The 22872-nt window shown below is 44.7% G+C and overlaps 1 protein-coding gene across 1 annotated transcript in view; it reads right to left on the bottom strand.

The window, feature by feature from the left end:
- ITGA5 (integrin subunit alpha 5) overlaps positions 1-19236 on the bottom strand; it is a 78402-nt gene extending 59166 nt beyond the window's left edge. Inside the window, exon 1 of the mRNA XM_083169533.1 lies at positions 18937-19236. Coding sequence (XP_083025659.1) covers positions 18937-19103 — 167 coding nt within the window. The 5' untranslated portion in view covers positions 19104-19236. The remainder of the gene's footprint in view (positions 1-18936) is intronic.
- Positions 19237-22872: the final 3636 nt, after the last annotated feature.

Here is a 22872-nt window from a genome sequence, read left to right as displayed (position 1 = left end):
GGGGTGTATGCAATGCCAGACGATATTTCTGATCATCGTAAATATCGGTCTCTCAACAAGAATATGTTGATTTTACATTCAATCTATTTATGGTCATAGAGCGAGAAATCTCTCTCTCATACGCGGAGTAAATGGGAGAGGGCCTCCTGCCTTTATTGTACAGAGAGGGGGGGGGGGGGGATTAGGGTTAGTTTAGAGGTTTTGGTTATGGTATTACGAATATGGATTCTGAGCACAACAAATAATAAAGGGGATGGGGTCCTTGTCACTCTTTAGTTGCATACCTCCCACTATCTTCCATGCTGGATCCTTGTTGGGTCTTCTAGGGATGTCCCACACCAGATGTCCACCAGGGTGTTTCTTTGCGACAATCCTTTTTCTCCCCATGTTGCTTGGCTCTTCACATCCTCCATCTCGGGTCTTACGCTGTGGGTGCCTCTTTTTCCCCTCGGGGCTCCTCTGGTAGGACAGCACAGCATTAGAAAGGGTCCTTACTCCTCCACAGTACTCTTCAGTGTAATAATCCCCTGGTCATGGCAGCCTGATTGATCATTGCCTCTGATCTGGCAGAGAGGGTGGCTCAATCTCTCCACTATTGCCTGGTGACAGAGTAGAGGTCGCACAGCCACTAAGAACAGAAAATCATACCAGTGGGTCAATCCACCACTGGTAAGGGTAGTGTCTTTATGATGCAAATTAGCATCCATTAGCCCCACCCACTCCTTTCAGGACAAAGATTACCAGGTTACCCTCATTATCCAGCCCACTACACTAGTGAGTGGGACACGGGAGATGCGACCACTCATCGGTGCGGGGGAATGCACAAAAATCAAGAGTCAATAGGCTCTGACAAGCAGCAAGCACATTCCTCCATATTGACCTGGTGAAAGAATATGAACCACTGACGTTTTCTTTTTTTAATCATGAAAGTGTCTTTTTGGGCAGATCACAGGAGTGATAAACCAACATTACAGGGAATAGGATTTCTAGGAATCGCTTAACTCTGGAATTCCTCTCTAGTGAGGACACAGTAGCTATTGCCTAGGCCTAGAATCTGCAGTAGATAGGCACAGCCACATTTGTCAATACAGGCACATCATGTTGCTATAGAGAGCAATTACGGACTCTTCAGTTAACATCGAAAGTTAAACTTAAAAATAGAAGGTTTAAACAAAAGCAAGTTCTTCTCCTTGAGGAATATGGGTATTTCCTTACGTGCAGAAGTTCTTTGTGAGTGCCAGCACTTGCTGCGTTTGATTAGTTACAGCAACAAGAGCTTATAAAATATCCCAACCCTCAGCTAGCGGACTGCACATTCTGCCACAGAAGCAGGCCCATGTAGGCGGAGTATGGGTTAAGCAATTCGATTACGAAAAGATGATTTTTTTTTTTTAACCTTATATACTGCAAAAAGTGTAACCAACATGGTCTAAAACACACACACACACACACACACACACAAAAGGAGGTGGGTGGATATAAGAAGATACAGTAAATTAAAGTTAAGGGTAACAAAGGGTTCCAACAATCTTCCATTGTAAACTGAGGACATTACATATTTGTTGTCAATTAGAGAAATTCTGTGCCCCCACCAACTAACAAATTATCACCGTTCCCACGCTTAATCCCAGACAGACTTTCTAACCTGGCCTCGACAAAACATGATCCGCATTTCTGAAAGAGAAATGTGTAACTAATTGCCTGCTTAATCAAAGTGGTTCCAGCCCTTTGGAATTCCCACATGTATCAGGAAAACATTTCTGATTATCGAACAGCAAATACTTTCAAAAGCAAGACAGCCGAGAGAAGAACAATACTGATCAAATTAACTTGCACATGGAGGAGTCATAGGGAAACAGATGTAAATGGCAATAAAAAAACAATTCCTACAAAAAGGAGAACAATTTTTTCAGTTGAAGTTACTCAACAATAAACGACCAGGCTGCATATGGGGGTATGAACATCGCCAAAATGCTAGATCATGTGCACTGCTGTGTGTGTGGTGTTATGTTCTGCCAAAATTTGTCTTATGATTGTGAAATAACAACTCCACTTTCATCCATTTGTAATGCTAAGGTTTACTAGTACAGTAGTTTTACTTCAATGAGCCCCAGTTTCAAAGCCATTGCCTTGCATTTATATCAGTACAATGCATCAACCAATATCAGATGCCAAATTGAAGCCACTATACATTAGAACATAAACCCTTACCACCGTATTTATTAGGATTGAAATAAAGAAACACAGTTGTCCGGTGGCCAGCCAAAAAACGAATTGCCCTTCTCGAACAAAAGTAGACTTTACCAGGCTCCTCCTTCCTAATCAATGCTGATCAGAGCATGGCTAGAGATCCAATGCTGCTGAACACATTTATACCCATTTCACACTGAACAAAATTACAGATTTCATGCTGGTTTGACCCGGTAATTGGTGCGATGTCAAAGGGGTTACCGGTTACAGCTAACCGGTAGCAACACAGTAATACGAACAGGGTAGAAAGAAGGGTTCTTACCGGTTCATTGCTATGCAGTGTAAACGGGTTAAATCGGGTCAAGCGTTCACACTATGGAGGAGGCAGCACTTGGAGCAGCGACAGCTCTAAGCGCTGCATCCTCCACGTGACCTCAGCAAACCGGCAATATTTGCACATGCAGGGTCACACCAGGACTGAACAATTTCAAAGCCGCAGTGCGACCCTGCATTTTCTGTCTGAAAGCAATATTATGGTGAATAGCCAAATCTATGCATTGACAGGAAATACACACACAAAAAAAAAAGACTTAAACCTTTTTTTTACCTGCTGCAAAATGATTGACAAAACAAGGAAAGAGAACAAGTGGAAAACAAATAAATAAAAAGGGGGACTTCCGGTTCCGGAGCTGGAGGAGCAAGCAGCTCAAGCTTAGAGCTCCGGGCGCTCCCCAGCCTAAATCCACCACAACCGGCTCTAACCTCCCGAAAACCCGCTATAATTGCAGGAGGTGACTGCAGCTACGTCCCTCACCCACCACAGAGACTCCGGGCGGCCTCCTTCCAGAGCTACAGGTCCCGGACAGCTGAGTCCGGCACCCGCACCCGCCATTGCTGAGCTCCAGCCGCGACCACGTGACCGGCGGTGAGGCGCATATATACCTCGCAGACGCTTGCTGAGACGGCTGGCCGGCACCGCAAGCACTCTCCCGGCTCAGCAGAAAGATACCTTGCCGCTCCCCCCCCCCCTCAGCGTCGGAGCCCCCGGACGACTGACACAGCAGCAGCCGCCATTGCGGAGATCTCCATGCAGACACGTGCCTGGTGAGAGACGCGTACAGACCCCGCTGATAACCTCTGCGATCCATCCATCCAACCTAATTATTCCTGGCTCTCCCCTTTTGACTCCCTGGCACCATGGACAGGACAAAGGAGCTGAACACCACGGCTGACACCCCCAGACACCGCTCATCTAGCAGAAACGCTAGAGACAAGATGGCGCCTACCCCTGCAGCCATGCCACAAACGAAACAGCAGCAGCCGATAGGAAGGGGAAGGAAAGGGGCAGAAACGACAGAACCCTTGAAGCCTGCATCTCAAGAAGTAAGTGACAATCACTCTGATTCAGAGGAATCCCCTGATGCCCCGACACCTCCCCCAGATACGGCAGCCCTCTTTCCCCCGGCTGAGAACACAGCATCCCAGTCCCAACGTGCACATGAAGGCCCTATAACCTACTCTGATATGGTTAAGGCCATTCAGGACACTATTGGCCCCATTATGGAGGCACATGCTAATAAAGTATCACAGGCGGTACAGGACCTTAAATCCCAGTATAAACAGATCTCTAAGAGACTTGCTGGCACGGAACAGGTGGTGGGAGGAGTATTCCAAGATGTCACAGAATTGAAAGATAGCTCCACTGCCATGCAAAAAGCACAACACCAAATGCAAGCAAAATTAGACGATCTCGAAAATCGTTCACGCAGGAACAACCTACGTGTAGTAGGTCTCCCTGAAACCCTGAAGGGTCCTGCCCTGTTCACATTTATTCAAACCACTCTCCCGGAGCTCCTGGAGGTTGCCGACGAATGTTCTGGGATGATAATAGAGAGAGCCCATAGAATTGGACCACAAAGATCCTCAACAGATGCCCGTCCCCGCCCTGTGATTCTTCGCTGCTTAAACTACATTCATAAGGAAACACTATGGTCAGCCTCACGCCGAAAGCGTGACCTGACATGGAATGACGCAAAACTCTTTATCTTTCAAGACTATTCGGCAGAAGTAGCCAGAGCTAGAAAAGAATTTGCCCCTTTGTGTTCCCGACTAGCAAGAGGCAACCGCAAATTTGCTTTGCTATATCCTGCTCGTCTCCGTCTCTTCTCCGGTTCGTCCTTCAAAGATTTTTCCACGGTTAGAGATGCAGAAGAGTTCATAATAGAAGAAGACACCGGGACAACTTCCCCCTCCTCGCCTCCCCAGGACCAAAATACTTAAGAGTTTAGGCTTATAAATGAAGATGGACTAAGATATCCTACTGGACATTCTGCCTTAGTCCAATTACCCAAGATTTCTGAGATCCTAATCCTTAAGATTAAGCGGGTTTAGAGAAATTATATATTATAAGATTGATAATACCTAAGTTAGAGCGTTAAAGGTTGATGATATCTGATCCAACACCGTATTGGTGTTATTGTTTATTTGTTTGGCAGGGCTGGGGGGACCCCGAAGCCGCTGGTTCGGATCTAGGGTCCTATGCCTGATCTTGCCACACTCGTTAATAACCGGAAAGTACTAAATAGAAATGTTATGGTAGCCAGAAATGACCGCCTTTTTGTTTTTGTTGTTGCTGTTTGTTTATATGTTCCCCTCCTCTCCTTCATGTTTTTCCCTTCATGTTTCAGAACCTGTCTAATGTCAAATTGTCTTTTCAGTTCTCTTGAGTATAGAACACCTAACATGTTGGATCTCACGGATGACGCTTTGACCTCCAGGGCCTGTAAGGTATCACCTCTTTCGGTAGATAAATGATCTCTTTAAAATTTGGCACATTTAATGTTGGGGGCTTTCATTCACCGGCTAAACGCAAAAAAATACTTTTGTACCTATCCAGATTAGCCTTAGATGTGGTATTTATACAGGAGGCGCATTTGGTCCCTGCAGAAATGCTTAAATTAAACACGAGGGGTTGGACAGTATTGCTGTCTGCCCCATATAACTCCAAAGCAAGAGGGGTGGCCACATTGATTAGAAATAATATTCCTAATACGATCCATTCATCCCAAATTGATATAGAAGGAAGGTACTGTATAGCGGATGTAACCTTACATGGAACCCGTTATGTCCTAGCGAACATATACGCACCAAACTCTAACCAAAGCCAATTCTACATTAATTTGGCTACTAACTTACTTCCCTTTACACACCAAAACTTGATATTGGCAGGAGACTTTAATCTCACGGCATCCCCTATCCTAGATAGGAATATACAGACCTCTACTAGGCGATCTAATCCAAAATATGGATTGACATATCTCTTGACCCAATTACATCTCATAGACGTGTGGAGAGCATGCCACCCGATTGAAAGGGAATACACGTGCCTCTCTGCCGCCCATGGCTCTTTATCTAGGATAGATTACGTTCTTATGTCTGCCCCGTTATTTCCGAAGGTCATAAATGCTGAATTAGAGCCAATTATATTATCTGACCACGGGGTGAGCTGGGTGGAGGTGGCGACAGAGCTAGACAAAGGCCCTAACAGACAGTGGCGATTCCCATCGCAGCTTACAGATACTCAGAACTTTAGAAATATGTTAGAGGCATCTTGGATGGAATACAAGCATAATAATATACAGGCAGAGGAAGAATCCCCCTCATTGTTTTGGCAGGCCTCTAAATCTGTATTAAGGGGAAACATTATCTCATACACTTCTAAATATAAAAAAGATGCCCAAAAGCTATATTTAGATGCCCAGGAGGGATTAACCGAAGCATACCAAGCATTTCAAAACAACCCAACATTGACCAACAAAGCTAAATATAATGAAAAAAAGACTTTATTTGACGCCCTTTTAACACAATTGGAGTCCAAAATTACATTCCTGTCACAAGCCAGATTCCATAGATTTGGTAATCGATCAGGCAGGCTGCTGTCTAATTTATTGAAAGGACAGCATCCTCCTAGTGTCATCCAGGCACTTAAGACAGTAGATGGTTCAGTGGTACACTCGGGACAGCAGATTACTGACACACTTCATAAATTTTATGAGACATTGTATGCTCCACCATCGGGGGGAGACCAGCGAGGGGAGACTTTCTGGGAGTCTCTCACACATCCAACTCTAGATTCAGACTCCTCAAACTCTTTATTGACACCTATAACGGAGGAAGAGATATTAGCTACGATTAAGACACTTAAAATAGGTAAATCTCCAGGCCCGGATGGATTATCTAATGAATATTATAAATTACTGGCCCCTAAAATTGTAAAACCCCTGTCCATATTATATAATTCCATATTACAAGGAACACCTCCTCCATTATACTTTAATTCGGCCCTCCTTAAAATTATACACAAACCCGGTAGAGACCCTTTACTCCCGGGATCTTACCGACCCATATCCCTTCTGAATTCTGATTATAAAATTTTTACAAAAATATTAGCGGATAGGCTCAAACTCAAGCTTCCCTCGCTGGTTCACCTTGATCAAACAGGTTTTGTTTGGGGCCGCCACTCAGTCCTTAATGTTCGTAAGGCCCTCACAGTCATGCAGTGGGTGGAGTCCACTGGGGAGCCCGGACATCATGCTTTGCTTTCATTGGACGCTGAGAAAGCTTTTGACTTAGTCACATGGCAGCATCTATATGACACCATGGAGAGGTTTGGGCTACCAGGGGACTTCATCCGCACTATTAAGTTATTGTATTCAGACTCAAAATCCCATATTTTAACGAACAACTATTTATCGGACCCGGTTTCACTATATAGAGGCACCAGGCAGGGCTGCCCTTTGTCACCCCTGCTATTTGCACTTGCAGTAGAGCCACTAGCAATAGCTCTGAGAGCTTCGAGCGAATTTACTGGAGTAAGACTGAATAATATAGAGGTTAAACTTAGTCTCTTTGCGGACGACATACTTCTATTCATAGCCAATCCCACGACTTCGATCCCTGCTATACAAGAGATTATATCTCGTTTTTCAACCTTTTCGGGCTTTAGGGTAAATTATGATAAATCCCGCTTACTACCACTGAATTCCTCCTCAGCGTACTTTAACTCCCCCTCCTTCACTTCTCAGTTTGCCATATGCTCACACTCGCTTAAATACTTAGGAGTTCAAATCCCTAAAAAACTAGATGACCTATATAATATAAATATTAATCCCTCATACCTATCAATTGAGAAACTTTTGAACGGCTGGATGGGATTGCCGCTGTCCCTAACGGGCAGGATAGCTGTAATTAAAAATATAGCCTTTCCCAAGTTATCCTACCTTATTCAGATGTTGCCACTACAAATCAGAAAGGGAGATCTGCAGAGATTCAAATCGCTGTTCCTTAGATTTGCCTGGGCGGGCAAGGGGGCACGTGTACCCTACACTAGATTAAAACTCAACAAGGTGGATGGAGGTTTTGGCATGCCGGACATACAAGCATTTGTTCTGGCGACACATTTTAGATATATCACGGACTGGTTCACAGCTAGGGCAGAATATACCTCCCCCTCTCTTGAAAAACAATTATTCCACCCCTATTCACCAGCAGCGTTGTTGCATGCCCCAATAAGGTTAATACCCAAACCAATCAGAGATCTAGTTCTATTTAGAGACACTTACAGGTCCTGGAGGCAAATTAACAAAATATTGCACAGACAATATACATCATCCCCATTTACAACTTTATGGGGGAACCCCCAGTTCCTCCCGGGACTTGACAATGCTGAGTTCCTTGGCTGGAGAGACAAGGGTATAACTAATGTCCGTACATTATTTGACCCGGGAGGCTCAATACGCTCATACCCTGAATTAGTAGAAAAATTTGATCTACCTAACAGACAATTTTACATGTATCTCCAGTCAAGGCACTTTGTGCAGTCTCAGCCACCCTCCATGAGTTTGACCACTCAGACAGACCCAATTGTATCTTTAACACGCCCGGATTATGTGCTGGGCTATAGGATCAAATATTTATATTCAGAACTTATTTTGGCAGGGAAGGATTTCCAACTTCAGAAACTACACACTAGATGGCTACTGGATATCCCCGACCTTCCAGACCCAAATACTTTATATAACAAATTATCACTCTCCATGAGGCATCTGCAGTCGGCTGCTTTGCAAGAAACTCATACCAAATTTATAAATAGAGCATATATGGCTCCAGCGCAGAGAGCACACTATGTCCCTACTGATACTGGGGCTTGTTATAAGTGCAAAAAATCCAATGCCTCATACATTCATAATTTTTGGGAGTGTAGGAAAATTAGATATTTTTGGGACAAAGTCATCAATTATATAAACGGTATTTATTCCCTGAAACTGCGAAAGCACCCGACTGCATGCCTATTTTTATGTTTTCAGGTCTGGGACCTCGGCCCTAGGAAACCCCAGATCATACCTGTTTTGACCGTTATTCTAACTCTAGCCAAAAAATTGATTCTTACACATTGGATTCATGGAGTTGGTCCCTCTATCACTGAGTTAAAAAAATCCATCCTGAATACCCTATTTTATGAAAGGCAAGCATTAAGATCAGATTTGGAGAAAGGGGCTCCTCGCTTTTATAAAAAATGGGAAATTTATGTATTGAGTCTTGACCAGCAGGTGCAATTACAAATACAAAAAATGTTTGAGTCCACTACCTGGTTTCTTCTTCGACAGATATAGCTTTTATCCCCACTCTATTGTGATGTATGTTGACCCAGAGAGATCTATTTATTATTAAGAATGATAGACAATATGGAGAGAACCGAACCTTATACTGGAAATTATGATAGGTTTTGTCTTATGTCTCCCCCCCCCCCCCTCCCCCTCCTCCCCCCTCTTCCCTAACCCTACCTTACCCATTTGTTATTATAATTAGAGTGATGTTTAGAATAATGCTATTATGTTAAGAAGATCTTACAGAGATGACATGACATTGTTTTTGTACTTTATAAAATCTTTATTGAAAAGTATGAATACCCCAACATTTGAAAACTTGTCATACAACTGTATTCATATATTTATGACATTTGTTGTGTATATTTTTCTATTCTGCTCTATTTTACAAAACAATAAAAATGGTTTTAAAAAAAAAAAAAAAATAAAAAGGGGAAGGAAGGAAGGAAGGACACAACTACGATCCAAGCCTCCATATTGGACACACACATTTAAGCCTTTAACCCTGTATGTCCCAGCACCGTGGCCATAACCATACACATTCCTAGGTGTGAACGTTCTTTCCTGCTCAATCAGAATACTCGCTTATCACAAACGATACCCCGTAGTATGGGCTACATGCAGTGACTGATGGCCCAGAGTTTAGAATGTGACAGCTGATGTCAACTTTCAAACCAACACAAAATATACAGTAAGCCTGAGGTGCAGATGTTAATATTGTATTAGAAATACAGGTTTGAAATCCTAACAAAAAAAAAACCACACACCACATGTACATTAAGTAGTGCTGCATACATTTTATGGTTGTTGATAGTGTTCTCCCCATGCTTTAAATTATGGGTAGCCTGCTAGACATGTGTCCCCTTAGGAGCCAGCAGCCAAGACCCCCTGTTGCGACGCGCACATTACTGGAGCTTATGGGCTACCTACTGGGCACAGAATCTGCAGGTGCAGTAATGTGCGCATCGCCTGTTCACCCGGCACCCTCTCCAACATTAACATATTCCCGATGGTGCATTGGATGTGACATTGGCTTCCGTCACACTACCTCTAGCACACCACTAGGCATTTAGGGACATGCCTACTGTGACGTTGATTGAGGGCAAAGATACCTTCCATAGTGCTTAAAAAATAAAAATAAATTAAAAAACAGGGAGTCTTGCTGTTTTGGCGGGAACAGATGCCAGAGGATCGTGAAGCGTGGTAGTCCAGTGTCTGGAATACATACATACACACAATCGAAAAACCTACACTGAGGTTTTTAATTTAGAAAGAAACTATTAGCATATATAAAGGGGGTATTTCGGGGGGGGGGGGGGGGGGGTTGCATCAACTGGCAAAGAAACAATATTTTAAATAATGTCCCTTCACAATAAAAATACTTTGCCTGCTTGGAACCATACCTTTAAAATTTAGCAGGGCCTTGTAATACAGTCATGATCTCTGCAGATGACCAATGGAAAAATCATTAAGTTATTGGACATTACTATCTCTCCCCACTGGGGACCTGTGGAAGAGGACATACTGCCAGTTATACCATCCACTTTTGCCAAGAGTGCGCTTCACTGATTAACGAGCTCTATACGGTTATCCAGCTTCCGGAGTCAGAAGGAACTAGAGAGGAGATGCTGTGTGCAATAAGGAAGACTTGCAACTGTCCAACTCACAGTATGAAAATGGCAAGTTAAAGCCTCTGGAAGAGTTAGAAGATGTCAATATCTTCTGTGAATACATTTTTATTACATCTTTGCTAAAGCTGGGTACACACTCAGAGAAATGCCATTCTGTTGAGTGGATCGGTCTGGCATATTGCCTACAGTATGTATCATCTAACCTAGCGATTTGTTGCCTATTGTACAGTGTGTATGGCAAACGGAACGACAAACGTAAGGTCATGAAGGTTATTCTAGTGTGTACAGGAGAAACTATATCACTAGCATCCAAACAATGTAAAATATTGTTCAGTCATTAGCAAGATTGCAGTTTAGCTAGTTCCAAGCTCAAGAGAAAGCATCAGGGAAGTCAGAATGATTGTCAATCGCTCCAGTGTGTACTCGGCCCAAGACCCCTATTCCTATCTAAAATGGAGGCCGTACACTGCTCAGACTTTTTAGAGCAGCGTATGACCACCCGACCCCCCATGAGCTGCCCAGGAGGAACTTCCAGAGCATCAGGATCACATCAGATAAATAGCATGGGGTCTTTTCACATGCAATGTATCGCAGGCACCCTCGTTCCAATGCTGGGAGGGCAAAGAATCAGGAGTAGCGCCTATGTGAAGCACAGATCTCTGTATCAGATTAGATCAGTTTTCATCCGATTCTTTGTAAGTGTTGCAGCAAAAAAAAATAAAAAAAAAGCCATATACAGTGGCAAGATCACGGCTTGCTACTGGGTAGATCAGCTTCCAATTACTATATACTTTACAGGTCTATAAAAAGCAGCTCGGACGACAGTAAACGGTGTCAGTTTATGGGAAATGTGCATCAATTTTAACACAAAGCAGAACTCATTGGTTAAATAACTTCTTCCAAGAAAAGCATCAAATGGTGACTAAGAGCATTTATGTCAATTGGTATTTAAAGGTCATACACAAATAAACTGTTCTAAGGGTATGGGTCATTAGTTCGACAATGAGAAGGCCGACACGAGTTTCTCACAAGTTTTTTGTCCGGAATGTCGACTCAGTCCACATGGACACAGTCTAAATGTAGAGTGTCTTCTTGCTGTGCTTTGGGCACGTTGCCTTGCTATGCTCGGCACACTATTGTATTCTCCCACCATGCCGCAGTGGATGGTAGGTTAGGAAATAGGAAATACCACTTTTTGGCAAATGTCTGCTCAAAAAAAAGTGAAAAATTGACCTTCTCATTGTTGACGGGTCAACCTAAAGACCGTATAACTTTTCTAATACAGGATTACAGATTACTACTGCCAAAGGCCAAACAATAAAGATCAGGTTATTGGTGCAAGTTCAAATGATAAGATAAAGATAAGGCTTCAGGATCTCCTGGGCCTCCTCATGACCACCCCAACCCCTCCAATTCCCAACCCAAGTTCTGAGCTACAGGGTCCTCAGGTAGCAAAAGTAACAGGATATGGGAGGATTTGATTCTATTATTTTGGACCTAAAGAGCCAGATCACAGGAGTAAAAGACAATCACCTCAAAGAAAATATATACAGAATAAAATAAAAACGTGTGAGCCATGTTGTGGATATAGAAAAGGCAAACAGAGCACAATGGGAATATATTTATTTATACAAGTGAAATATAATAAATATCCCTTCAAGTAGGCAACACATTGCCTCTAGGTGCAGGCAGAAGCCGCAGTATAACAGCAATGGATTCCGTTGACTGGAAAGAGAAATCTTCCATATGTGTAACTTTATGGTATTTCTTCTTGATTCCATATTTTTGCCAGGATTTCTCTCCCCCTGGCCAATATCAAGAAAATACTAAAGGTAGGCCATACAGTAACTAGTACGATTTGGCCCTTCTGTCTACACAATTTCAATGCAAGGGGGAGCGGTGCTGATTGTCACCAGGGCCGTCTTAACAACATTGTGGGCCCCAGGCAAAGCAATGCACTGGGGTCCCTACTTAAGTAAAATAAAAAATAATAATAATAATAATAATAATAATAATAATAATAATAATAATAATAATAATAATATCCCACTGTCTCTCTACCTGCTATCAGCCATCCAGCAATGATCATGCTTACAGCCATTATCTGTTTGGCTGCAGGCCGGTAGAGAATGTTTCCCCATCAGCTCTGATTTTGTGTAATACACAACCAATGCAGCCGGACAGCAATCACTACTAGCCTCACAAGAAACTCCAGCAGCTGCAAACCCCTGCTTGAAGGCCCCTACAACTGTGGGGCCCTAGGGCAGCTGCCCAGTAAGCCCATGTGTTAGTATGGTCCTGATTGTCACCAATGAAAGTATTTATTGTTGAAGTGGTGCATGAACACGTATGCATTACATTGGATGCAGCTATTTTGCATATGATGAATGGAATGCGAGTCGCAGGGTCAGTTCCCAGGGTATTGTATGTGAGGCTAGCATGCGATACCTTAGCATAGTGTATGACCTTTAGACCTGCAAGTAGCCCCCATGCTACATTGTTATAAACAATCATTGTATTGTTTGCAGTCCTAAAATAAGCAGGCGGTCCCATAAGTCTGTCAAGCCCCCCCCCCATGTGGAAGAGGACCACAATTTTTATGTATGTGTAGTCTTCATCTGATCACCCAACAGTCACTCAGTGGATTGCCTCAGAGGTGAACAGTCACACAATGTCCTTGTCCATTCTGTCATCAAGTGGCCAAGTTCAAAATGTATCAGTTTCTTTGCATGGTGGCAAGCGGCATCATCTGCCATTGTGAGGGCAGACAAACACTCATTGCTCAAAGTAAATGATAAACCGTACGTTTTAAACCACAGTTACAGGCCATTAAAGGCAGTGATGGCTAACCTTGACACTCCAGCTGTTGAACTACACATCCCAGTATGCCCTGCATAAGTTTTAGTATGGCCAAATAGTAAAACTGTAGCAGGGCTTGCTGGGATGTGTAGTTCAACAACAGCTGGAGTGTCAAGGTTAGCCATCACTGACTTATGGTGCAACTGTTAGCATTACTGCTTCAGAGCTGATGCCTAGTTTTGATTACCCCAAATGTGTGGAGTTTGTATATTCTCCTGATGCCTGTGTGGGTTTCCTCCGGGTACTCCAGTGTTTTCCCACAATCCATAAATATACTTGTCAGTTAATTGGATCCAGGCAAAGTTCCACTCACCCAAACACACTTTCATTTGAAGCTACTGAAGTAACACTCTTCCTTGCAGGATACCAATGGATAGAAGTGGAAAGTGAAGGGGGGTGTGGGCAGAATATGAAAACTCAGAAGTCTTCCGATAGGACAGATTCCAGAATATGGCCTTTCCGTGTTTGCAAATTCTAAAGGTGCCCACACACTAGAACGATTTTTGGGCCGATTTCCGATAAATAGTCCGATATATCATCCGATGTTTACCGATAATCGGCCGATATCGGGCCGATGCGCGCTCCCGTGGATCTTTAGCTGAATCTTCTGATCTTACGTGCTGCACGAAAGATCAGAAGATTTAACAAAATATCCATAGGAACGCACAAGGGATCTTAAAAATATTTGGTAAAGATGTGCGCTTGCCTGAAATCTTTTGTCCAGGACGGACAAAAGATTTCAAGGCTAATTTATGCGCACATCTTACGATCGCAGATCTTTCTAGTGTGTGGGCACCTTTATGTAGGGTACACACCACGATGACCCGCTCACGATGCACATCGTCAGTGTCTCGACCGAGCCGCTCACGATGTGCACCTTGAGCGGGTCCGATCCGATGGCGACCCGCACCCGGCTGTATGGTCGTTCTTCAGATCCTACCTGCTGCAGCAGGTAGGATCTGAATAACGACCGACCGACCCGCGGGGCCTCGCATCGGAATCGGACCAGAACAGGGAAAAAAAGGGCCCAATCTACCTACAATCTACATCCAATTGGTCGGCATTGGATCTAGATTGAGTGGATCGGGCCCTAGTCGTCCTGCTGTGTACCAGGCATAAGTCTTCCCGATCAGTCTGTACTGTTCCATAGAATACTAAACACCCTTTGACCAGCCGCGAATGGCTCCTTTGGTCACTCACTTAATGCTGTTATATCATCATCAATATAGCGCCACAAGTGATCTGCAGGGCCCAGTTACAGAGTACATAAACACGTAAACTGAAATGGTTCAAGACCGTGTATGTCAGGTTCAGAGTATATAAACATATCAGCAGGTGATCCTGATATAAGTAACAGGGTGGCATAAACCGAGGTGCCATCGAAGGGAGTATGGAGATAGCTTAGGGAAAAAGAGGGAAGAGGGCAGCAGAGATCAGGGGCAATGTATAATTGCTGCAGGAATGTCTAGCCTATGGGGGGGGGGGGAGATAAGGAGGGCCAGGTGATTAAATCAATCACTATTTTGATAACCAAGTAAATTTTCAAAGAAACGGTACAGCAATTAGGATCATATGTTTTACTGCTCTGTCAAAGTCCATGCACCAGTACCACATGATGAAGAGTTGCAGTCTTCTTGATCTCTACAAGGCGGCAAGAATACAGTCCACAAGATAAACGACCTTAAAGGTCTGGGACATGCCTGTGTGCGTCATTACTCATTCTCTATACAGAGGGGAGATTCAGATGAAAACCAGTGATGAGCAGCCTAGGAATCCCAATATGTTCCTCAGGGTAGGCTTGCTTTGTGTTCTGCAGACACATCACATTTACAAGTTTATTCATGGACCTACTTTAATGCATAAAACACAACCAACAAACTGCCATTTAATAATTGCTCAAGATCTCCTCCCATCCCTCAAGCATGTTATTTTGTGGCATAAGATTACAGAATGGGGTTCAATTATTCTCTACCACTTCAAACACAGAACCCACAAGGACAGTCCAATTCTTCCTACAGACATTTCATGTAATCCGGGAGCCTCAGTAGGACACTAAAAATGGAATATTACAGGTACTAAAGTGGTTCTAAGCACAGACAGCGCTTCAGCTCTACAGCATTAGTAATAAAAGAGCTGCTTTGACATGAAACATTGCGTTCTGGTCAGGATGTTGGCATTTTTACAATGTCGACACATTAGTTTGGGCTTAAGGACAGGTTTACTTTAACATTGTAAGTGTTAACGTTCACTAAGTCAACACAATGAAAGTTGAACGATGTCGACCCATGTCAATGTCGTGTCGTCATGGACACAGGATAAAGTGCACAGTGCGGTCGCCATGCGACGGGGATCGGTGCCTCGCTGCTCTCGGCACACTAATTTTATTCTACCACCGCGCCCTAGTGGATGGTAGGGCATGAAATACCGCCTATCAGCACGTCGGCCCAAAAAACAGTGAAAACCCCCATGTCGACCTAATAACCATTTCCCATATGCCAATGCGCAACAAAATGCTAGATACCATTTTAGAAGTTTCAACAGAAAGTTTGGATCTACTGTACAAATATAATGTTATAACATCTACACTCTTAAGGCCCCCATACACTAGCAGATTTTGGTCAGATTTCAGCCAGATCAGTCGGATCTGGCCGAAAACGGACCAAAATCTGCTAGTTTTGATGTCCCCTCAGATCCGATGCGCGGTCCCGTGCGCATCGGATCTGCGTCGGGTGGTCGGACCTGCTGCACGTCCGACCACCCGACTTGGGACCTAGTGGGGCGGTGGAGGGAGCAGGGGGGGCTGGGGACGCTGCGGGGGACACAGGCGGCATAGAGTCGGCCGGGAGCTGTCAGTAATGAATAAAAAAAAAAAAGCCCATACAATGAATGGGCGGCCTGTGATTGGCTGAGCGCTCTCTCAGCCAGTCAGCAATTGGCTGAGAGAGCGCTCAGCAGCCAATCACAGGCTGCCCATTCATTGTATGGGCTTTTTTTTTTTATTCATTACTGACAGCTCCCGGCCGGCTCCCCCTGCCCGGCTCTATGCCGCCTGTGTCCCCCGCAGCGTCCCCAGCCCCCCCTGCTCCCTCTACCGCCTCAACGCTGTCCCCCGCAGCGTCCCTAGCAGCGGGGGACACAGACGTGTCCCCAGCAGCGGGGGACACAGACGTGTCACCAGCAGCGTCCCCAGCCCCCCCTGCTCCCTCTACCGCCTCGCACAGATGCTGTCCCCCGCAGCGTCCCCAGTAGCGGGGGACACAGACGTGTCCCCCGCAGCGTCCCCAGCCCCCCTGCTCCCACCTCTGTAGCCCCCCCCCCCCCCCCCTGCTCCCCGGGTTTTTTACATGTGATAAATCGAGACGATTTATCACATGTAAAAAATGGCACATCAAGTGCCAATCTAATCAAGCTCCCCCGGGGAGCAGCCGGGGAAGCTCAGGGGGAAGTCGGGGGCGACTTGTCCTAAGGACAAGTCGCCCTAGTGTATGGGGGCCTTTACACTATTAGACCATGTCGACACTAATGGGGAAATGTACTGAGATGGGAGTTCTATTGAAGATAGCAATCAGATTCTACTGCTTATTTAGCAACTTCTAGATAGAAGATAGATACAATCTGATTGGTTGCCCAAAGCAGCATCCCATCTTCATGGTAGGGGACATAGACTGTAAGCTCTACTGTGGCAGGGACTGATGTGAATGTTCTAATATTTACTGTAAAGCGCTGCGGAATATGTGTGCGCTATATAACTAACAGTTAATAAAAAAAAGGATCTAGTTTAAAGTTAAATATAAACTGAACTCAGGAAAAAAATGCATTGTAATCTAGGAAGTTTGCCATGCATCCTCTACTGCGCAGTTTACAGTATGATCCTAACCCAGGTATACTGTCAGCTCTGCAGCAAACCCTAAAAGGGACTTTGTACAGTTTACATTAGCGACCAGTATCAATAGGCTGTACATCCTCCAAGGTAATTCAGAGAAGTGGTCATTAACAGGGTAAGCAATAAAACTATTTCCATGTGTGTGAATAGTAAGATACTGGATTATTCTATTTCTGTAACCAGCATTTCATTCATTGCTGCCAAAGGGGGCTGCCATTACAATTGTACTGGGAAATGGCTGGTAATGCATGGTATATACAAACAGCAAAACTATTTTATACAATATGTTGCTCCAAGGATGTATTTTATTTTTACTGAAGTGCTATATAAGCAGGTGATCACAGAGCAGTGATTGATGCAATTTAGAACGTAAGCAATCATGCTGCCCAATTCTTATTTAAAAATAATGCCAAGTATAATGAAGGTGCATACACACTGTACAATTATTTGACCAATTTGGTTGAAAGACATTTCCATTGAACCCAGTGTCCTGGACGAAAGATGTTGTCGACAGACGAACGACGAAAGATGATGTGCATACCAGCCAGTTGTTCATCAAGGTTGTTCGTCAACTGTGCATGCAGCTCAATTTGGATATCTTTCAAAAATAGCCTATAAACTGTGTCCAGGACACTGGGTTCAATGGAAATGTCTTTCAAACAAATTGGTCAAAAAAAAAAAAAATTGTACAGTGTGTATGCACCTTAAGGCTCATGCAGCAATCACATTTCATGAAGGTCTAATTACAGCATGAGATATATAGACAGATACTGTAGTGTACAGTTTGAAGGCTGGGTGCTTTTGGCAGGAAACACACACACGAGTTGGACACAATCTTTCCACATTAAAAACCTCATTAACATGAGGTGTGAATAGCACTCATCCCACCTGGGGTGGGGGTACTGTACCTACCCCAAGACACAATGCAGCATTGATTTAACATAGCCCTGGGTAAAGACAAACCAAATCCCACCCATTAACCTGCATGCTGCCAGAGGGGGCAGCCAGACACTACTGTACTTTAGCCTTAATGGGTCTGTATCCAATACAGCAATCCTCCACACAGAGCAGCAGATTAACCAGCCTCGCACTTATTAAGAAATCAGTCAGTATTTAGTACATTTCTCCTGCCTCAATCTCTAACTGCAGTTGCACCTAAAGCTACAGGAAACCAGGAGTTGGGTCATCAGCAGGTAATGTCATCCAGATGGGCGAGCAGGATCCCCCTTCCCAGCCCAGACACAAAAGATATGACTGCATAGGAGTTTTACGGCTGCCAAGCTGCAATACGAGGGGGGCTGAGACATACAAGAGTGTGAATGTAGAAAGAACAGAGAAGGGGGTGGGATAGTGGGGGGAAAGCAAGGTACAGGGCGAGCACTTGGAATAGAGGAGAGGAAGCTGGAAAGAGAGAGAGGGAGAGGAGAATGTATATTGGGGGAGAGGAGGATATGGAAGGGAGTGTGTAGCGGAACAGATTCTGGCTGGGGCGGGAGCAGCTACTTAGTAGCAAAAAAAGGAGAAACAGAAAGAGAAGAAAAAAAAGTTTGGGGAGATTCTTCATTCGAACGATCTAAGAATGAATAGAACCAAATCTGACAAACAATATGCAACAGCCACACAGCTCAATCATAAGAACTCATTTGCCATAGGGGCTCAGGAGAACTGGAGGATGCCTGGCATGGAAGGGGTGCCCCATGACACTCACCTCTGTCTATTAGGAAGGTAGAAGTCCACCGAGAAGCCGAACATGCTGCCCTCAGGTCCAGTGTACACCGCAGGCTGCTCCACATCCAAGTTAAATCCACGGACCGAGGCGAAGGTGACCAGGAGGCAGAGTGACAGGCAGGATCGTGTCTCCCTTGGGCACTGCATGGCTAGCTGCTATTGCTGGCGGCCGGGGTATGGGACCATGTGAAGTGGGACCTGGCTGCTGGGATGCAAACTCACTTTGAAAAACCAAGAAGAAAAAAAAAACTACTCCAATGAAGAGAATAGCCCCTCCTAAAATTAGCTGCAGGGTGTTCCCTACAGAGAGGAGGGGTGTGCCTGGGCAGCCCCTCTCTCCCCACCTCCTTTTTGTGCACTCAACAGATCCTTTTACTGCTGGATGTGGATGTAATTAGGCCTCTTGTGTGTGTTTTCTCTTCTCTCTCATTTTGCATCTTAATAACCCAAACTCTCCCAGACCGATGCCTAACGCAATTACCCTAACCTGCTTTGTTTCTGGTAACTGCTAATGAAATCATACGTGTGACTGGCCAGGAAGGTGCTCTGGTGTCACATCAAAGTCACATGGGGATAAGACGAGACCTAATAGGAGTGGAAGAGGGGCTAATGAACAGAATAAACTCAGACTGTAATAACTAATAGCCTCCATTTGGCAAGTTAACTTAATAGCATTGATCATTCTTATTAGTAGCCTTTATTTATAAGGTTCCACAAATGTTTCCAGCACTGCACAGACAAAAATACAAAACAGAGTTAGTGTGACAGGATAAACCAGGTTGGTGCCGGATGTACTCCGACATCGGAATCCCGACTGTTTAAATGCCCGACAGTCGGGATCCCAATTGACATGGGCTATTCTCCCTTATGAGGGTCCACGACCCCCATAGAGGGAGAATAGAACCTGTGTCGAGAGAAGCAAGCCACCGAGCCCGCAGCGTGGCGAGCGCGTGGCGAGCCTGCAAAGGGGCTTCTTTGCGCTCACCCCCTGTCGGAGCACCGGCCGTCGGGATTCTGATGACGGGATACTGACCGCCGGGATCACAATTGTTGGACCACCATACCACACCCAAACCAGGTTTGGCTTCAATGATTTATTAAAGTAAATGTTTGCTACAGTAGTATCAATCTTCCCACGATCATTATTGTGCGGTGGTGTTTGGGACGTAGGGGGAAATTGCACAAGTGCACTAAAACAAAATAGGTACTTGTTTAGTTTCAGGGCGGCCGATATATCGTATGCGATATTGGCCGATTCGATGCAATTTATTATCTGTTCATAACCCCACTACGCATGGAGTTGATTTTATATAGTGTGGCGAGCGTAGCCGGATGGAATCGGTACATCTGTCAGAATGAACTTAGGTCTACAGTCATTAGGTCGACCCCATTAGGTCGACTGGCTGGAAGGTCGACCTGATTTAAGGTCGACATGACTTAAGGTCGAATTTGCATAAAGGTCAACATGAGGAAGGTCGACTGGTCATAAGGTCGACATTGGACACAGTAGGCAATGAGAATCGGACCCTCGCATCGCTCGCTTCGCTCGTCACAGCTTTAATAACCTCCTCCACGCCCTAGTGGATGGTAGGGCATGAAATAGCGCCTGTCGGCACATGTCGGCTCAGAAAACAGAAAAACCCCATGTCGACCTTATGACCAGTCGACCTTCCTCATGTCGACCTTTATGCAAATTCGACCTTAGGTCATGTCAACCTTGGCCCATGTCGACCTTATTCAGGTCGACCTTCCTGCCAGTCGACCTAGTGGGGTCGACCTAATGACTAGACCTAAGTTCATTCTAATAGATGACCGCTTCCCAGCCGGATTACTGCGCTCTCCACACTATATAAAATCAACTCCATGCGTAGTGGATAGTGGGGTTATGAACAGGTAAAAAATCGCATCATATCAGCCGACATTGCATACGATATATCTTTCGCCATGAAACTAAGCAAGTACCCAAAAATATAAATAAAGGTGATGCATGTGCGCTTCAGCCAGAGATGGCGGTGACCGGATAAGAGCATCGCTGCTGCAGTGTCCTGATTGTTGGGTCAATTCTAGTAATACATCATGGGCAGGGGCCTCTTAGGAGAGGAGGAGGTCTGTGGGCACCCCTCCTCTTTAGCCAGCAACGCAGTGGGACTGTGAGCTCTAGGGTCACTAGAACTTAGGGTCCATTGCAAACCCATTCTTGTGGGTTCAAATTCGGCCCCGTTTTCGATGTTGGGAGGTCTGCGCATGTGCAGAATCCCTGTGTGAATTAAGGATGGCCATCAACCATCAATGATTCAAAATCATCGATGGTTCATGGCCGATGTAGAATACTTTTGCCATCGATGGGGGAGAACCAGATGGTTTGCCTCCATCGATGGAACAGCAAAACAATGTTTTGCTTTTTTTTTTTAAAGTGCCGGGACACGGAGCATAGTTCCGCCCCCCACCCCTGTGAAGCCCCGCCCACATGTTTTGATTGGCCCACAGGCTAATAAATCAAATACAATGGATGATCATCAATATGTAAAAATATCTCCTGCCCCTTTTAAGCCATCGTCATCTAGGATATAAGTAAGTATAGAATTACTTTTATCCAAGAATGGAGAAAAAAATCATTGAATGGTCAGCCTCCATCCAGCCGTATGTGATGGGTGTGCATGCTAGCGATGAGATGGGGGCGGCAGGCGGCGCTTATTTGTTCGCTACACTGTAAGTATGCACAGCCTAGCAAACAGGACTGAATGGGTATGGATCATTTGATAGACAAGAACTATATTGACAAGCATTAGGTCGACACCAGTAGGTCAACATGCATGAAGGTTGACATGACTGAAGGTCGACATGGGGTTAGGACGACAGGGTCATTACATCGGCACAATCATTAGGTCAACATGGGGAAGGTCGACATGGGGTTTTTAACTTTTTACCAGAATGTTGACACAGTCAACATAGACACTCTAGCATAGCACCGCGTCCCCTCTCTGCGCTCCACATGCTTTTCACATGGTGCCTCGCTACAATCAGCACACATCTTATTCTCCCACTATGCCCTAGTGCAGTGATGGCTAACCTTGACACTCCTGCTGTTGTTGAACTACATATCCCAGTATGCCCTGTTTCAGTTTTAGCATGGCCAAATAGTAAAAAGAAAAGAAAATATAGAGAGCCCACTGTGTTGATCCAACAATTTATTGTATATAAAAAAATTATATCAATATAAATATAAAAAGGACAAATAGTAAAACTGTAGCAGAGCATGCTGGGATGTATAGTTCAACAACATCTGGAGTGTCAAGGTTAGCCATCAAAGCCCTAGTGGATGGTATGGCATGAAACACCGCCTTTCAGCACGTCGGCTAAAGAAAAGAAAAACCCCATGTCGACCTTTTGACTGTTGACCTTCCCCATGTCGACCTAATGCTTGTGTCGACCTAATGGCCCTTTCGACCTAACCCCATGTCAACCTTCAGGCATGTTGACCCAATGCTTGTCAACCTAAAGCTTGTAGACCTAGTGACCGTATCCGCTATGAATCAGGGCCTTAATGCTGTGTCAAAGTCCAGTGCGTATGAAATTGATGCTTTGTTCAGCTCTGCTGCCTCTGACATGGGACTCTGGAGGGGAAAGTATTCAATAAAGGCTTGGAGTGCCCAAGACTTTCATATGCTGAAATTAGCTGTTTTTTCTTTCAAAATGTTATGGTCCAATAGCCCCTTTATCAGGCCCCTCCTGGTGAAGGGGCTGTTGGACACCAAAACTTAAAATCACCGATTGGCTTCACCATATGAAAGTCTTCGAGTGCTGCCTACTGCTTAACTAGTTTGTATTTCGGAGTGCGAGCTCTTAGGAGGGCACTTTGGCAAGGTATGCTTTGTCATCTTCCAGAGGAGTAACGGATTTGGCTGTATATACTGTA

The sequence above is a fragment of the Crinia signifera genome, chromosome 2, assembly GCF_055691185.1.
Source record: "Crinia signifera chromosome 2, ASM5569118v1, whole genome shotgun sequence".
NCBI classification, from domain to species: domain Eukaryota; kingdom Metazoa; phylum Chordata; class Amphibia; order Anura; family Myobatrachidae; genus Crinia; species Crinia signifera.
Note: the sequence above shows the minus strand (reverse complement) of the source record. Positions and strands in the feature narration are given on the sequence as shown.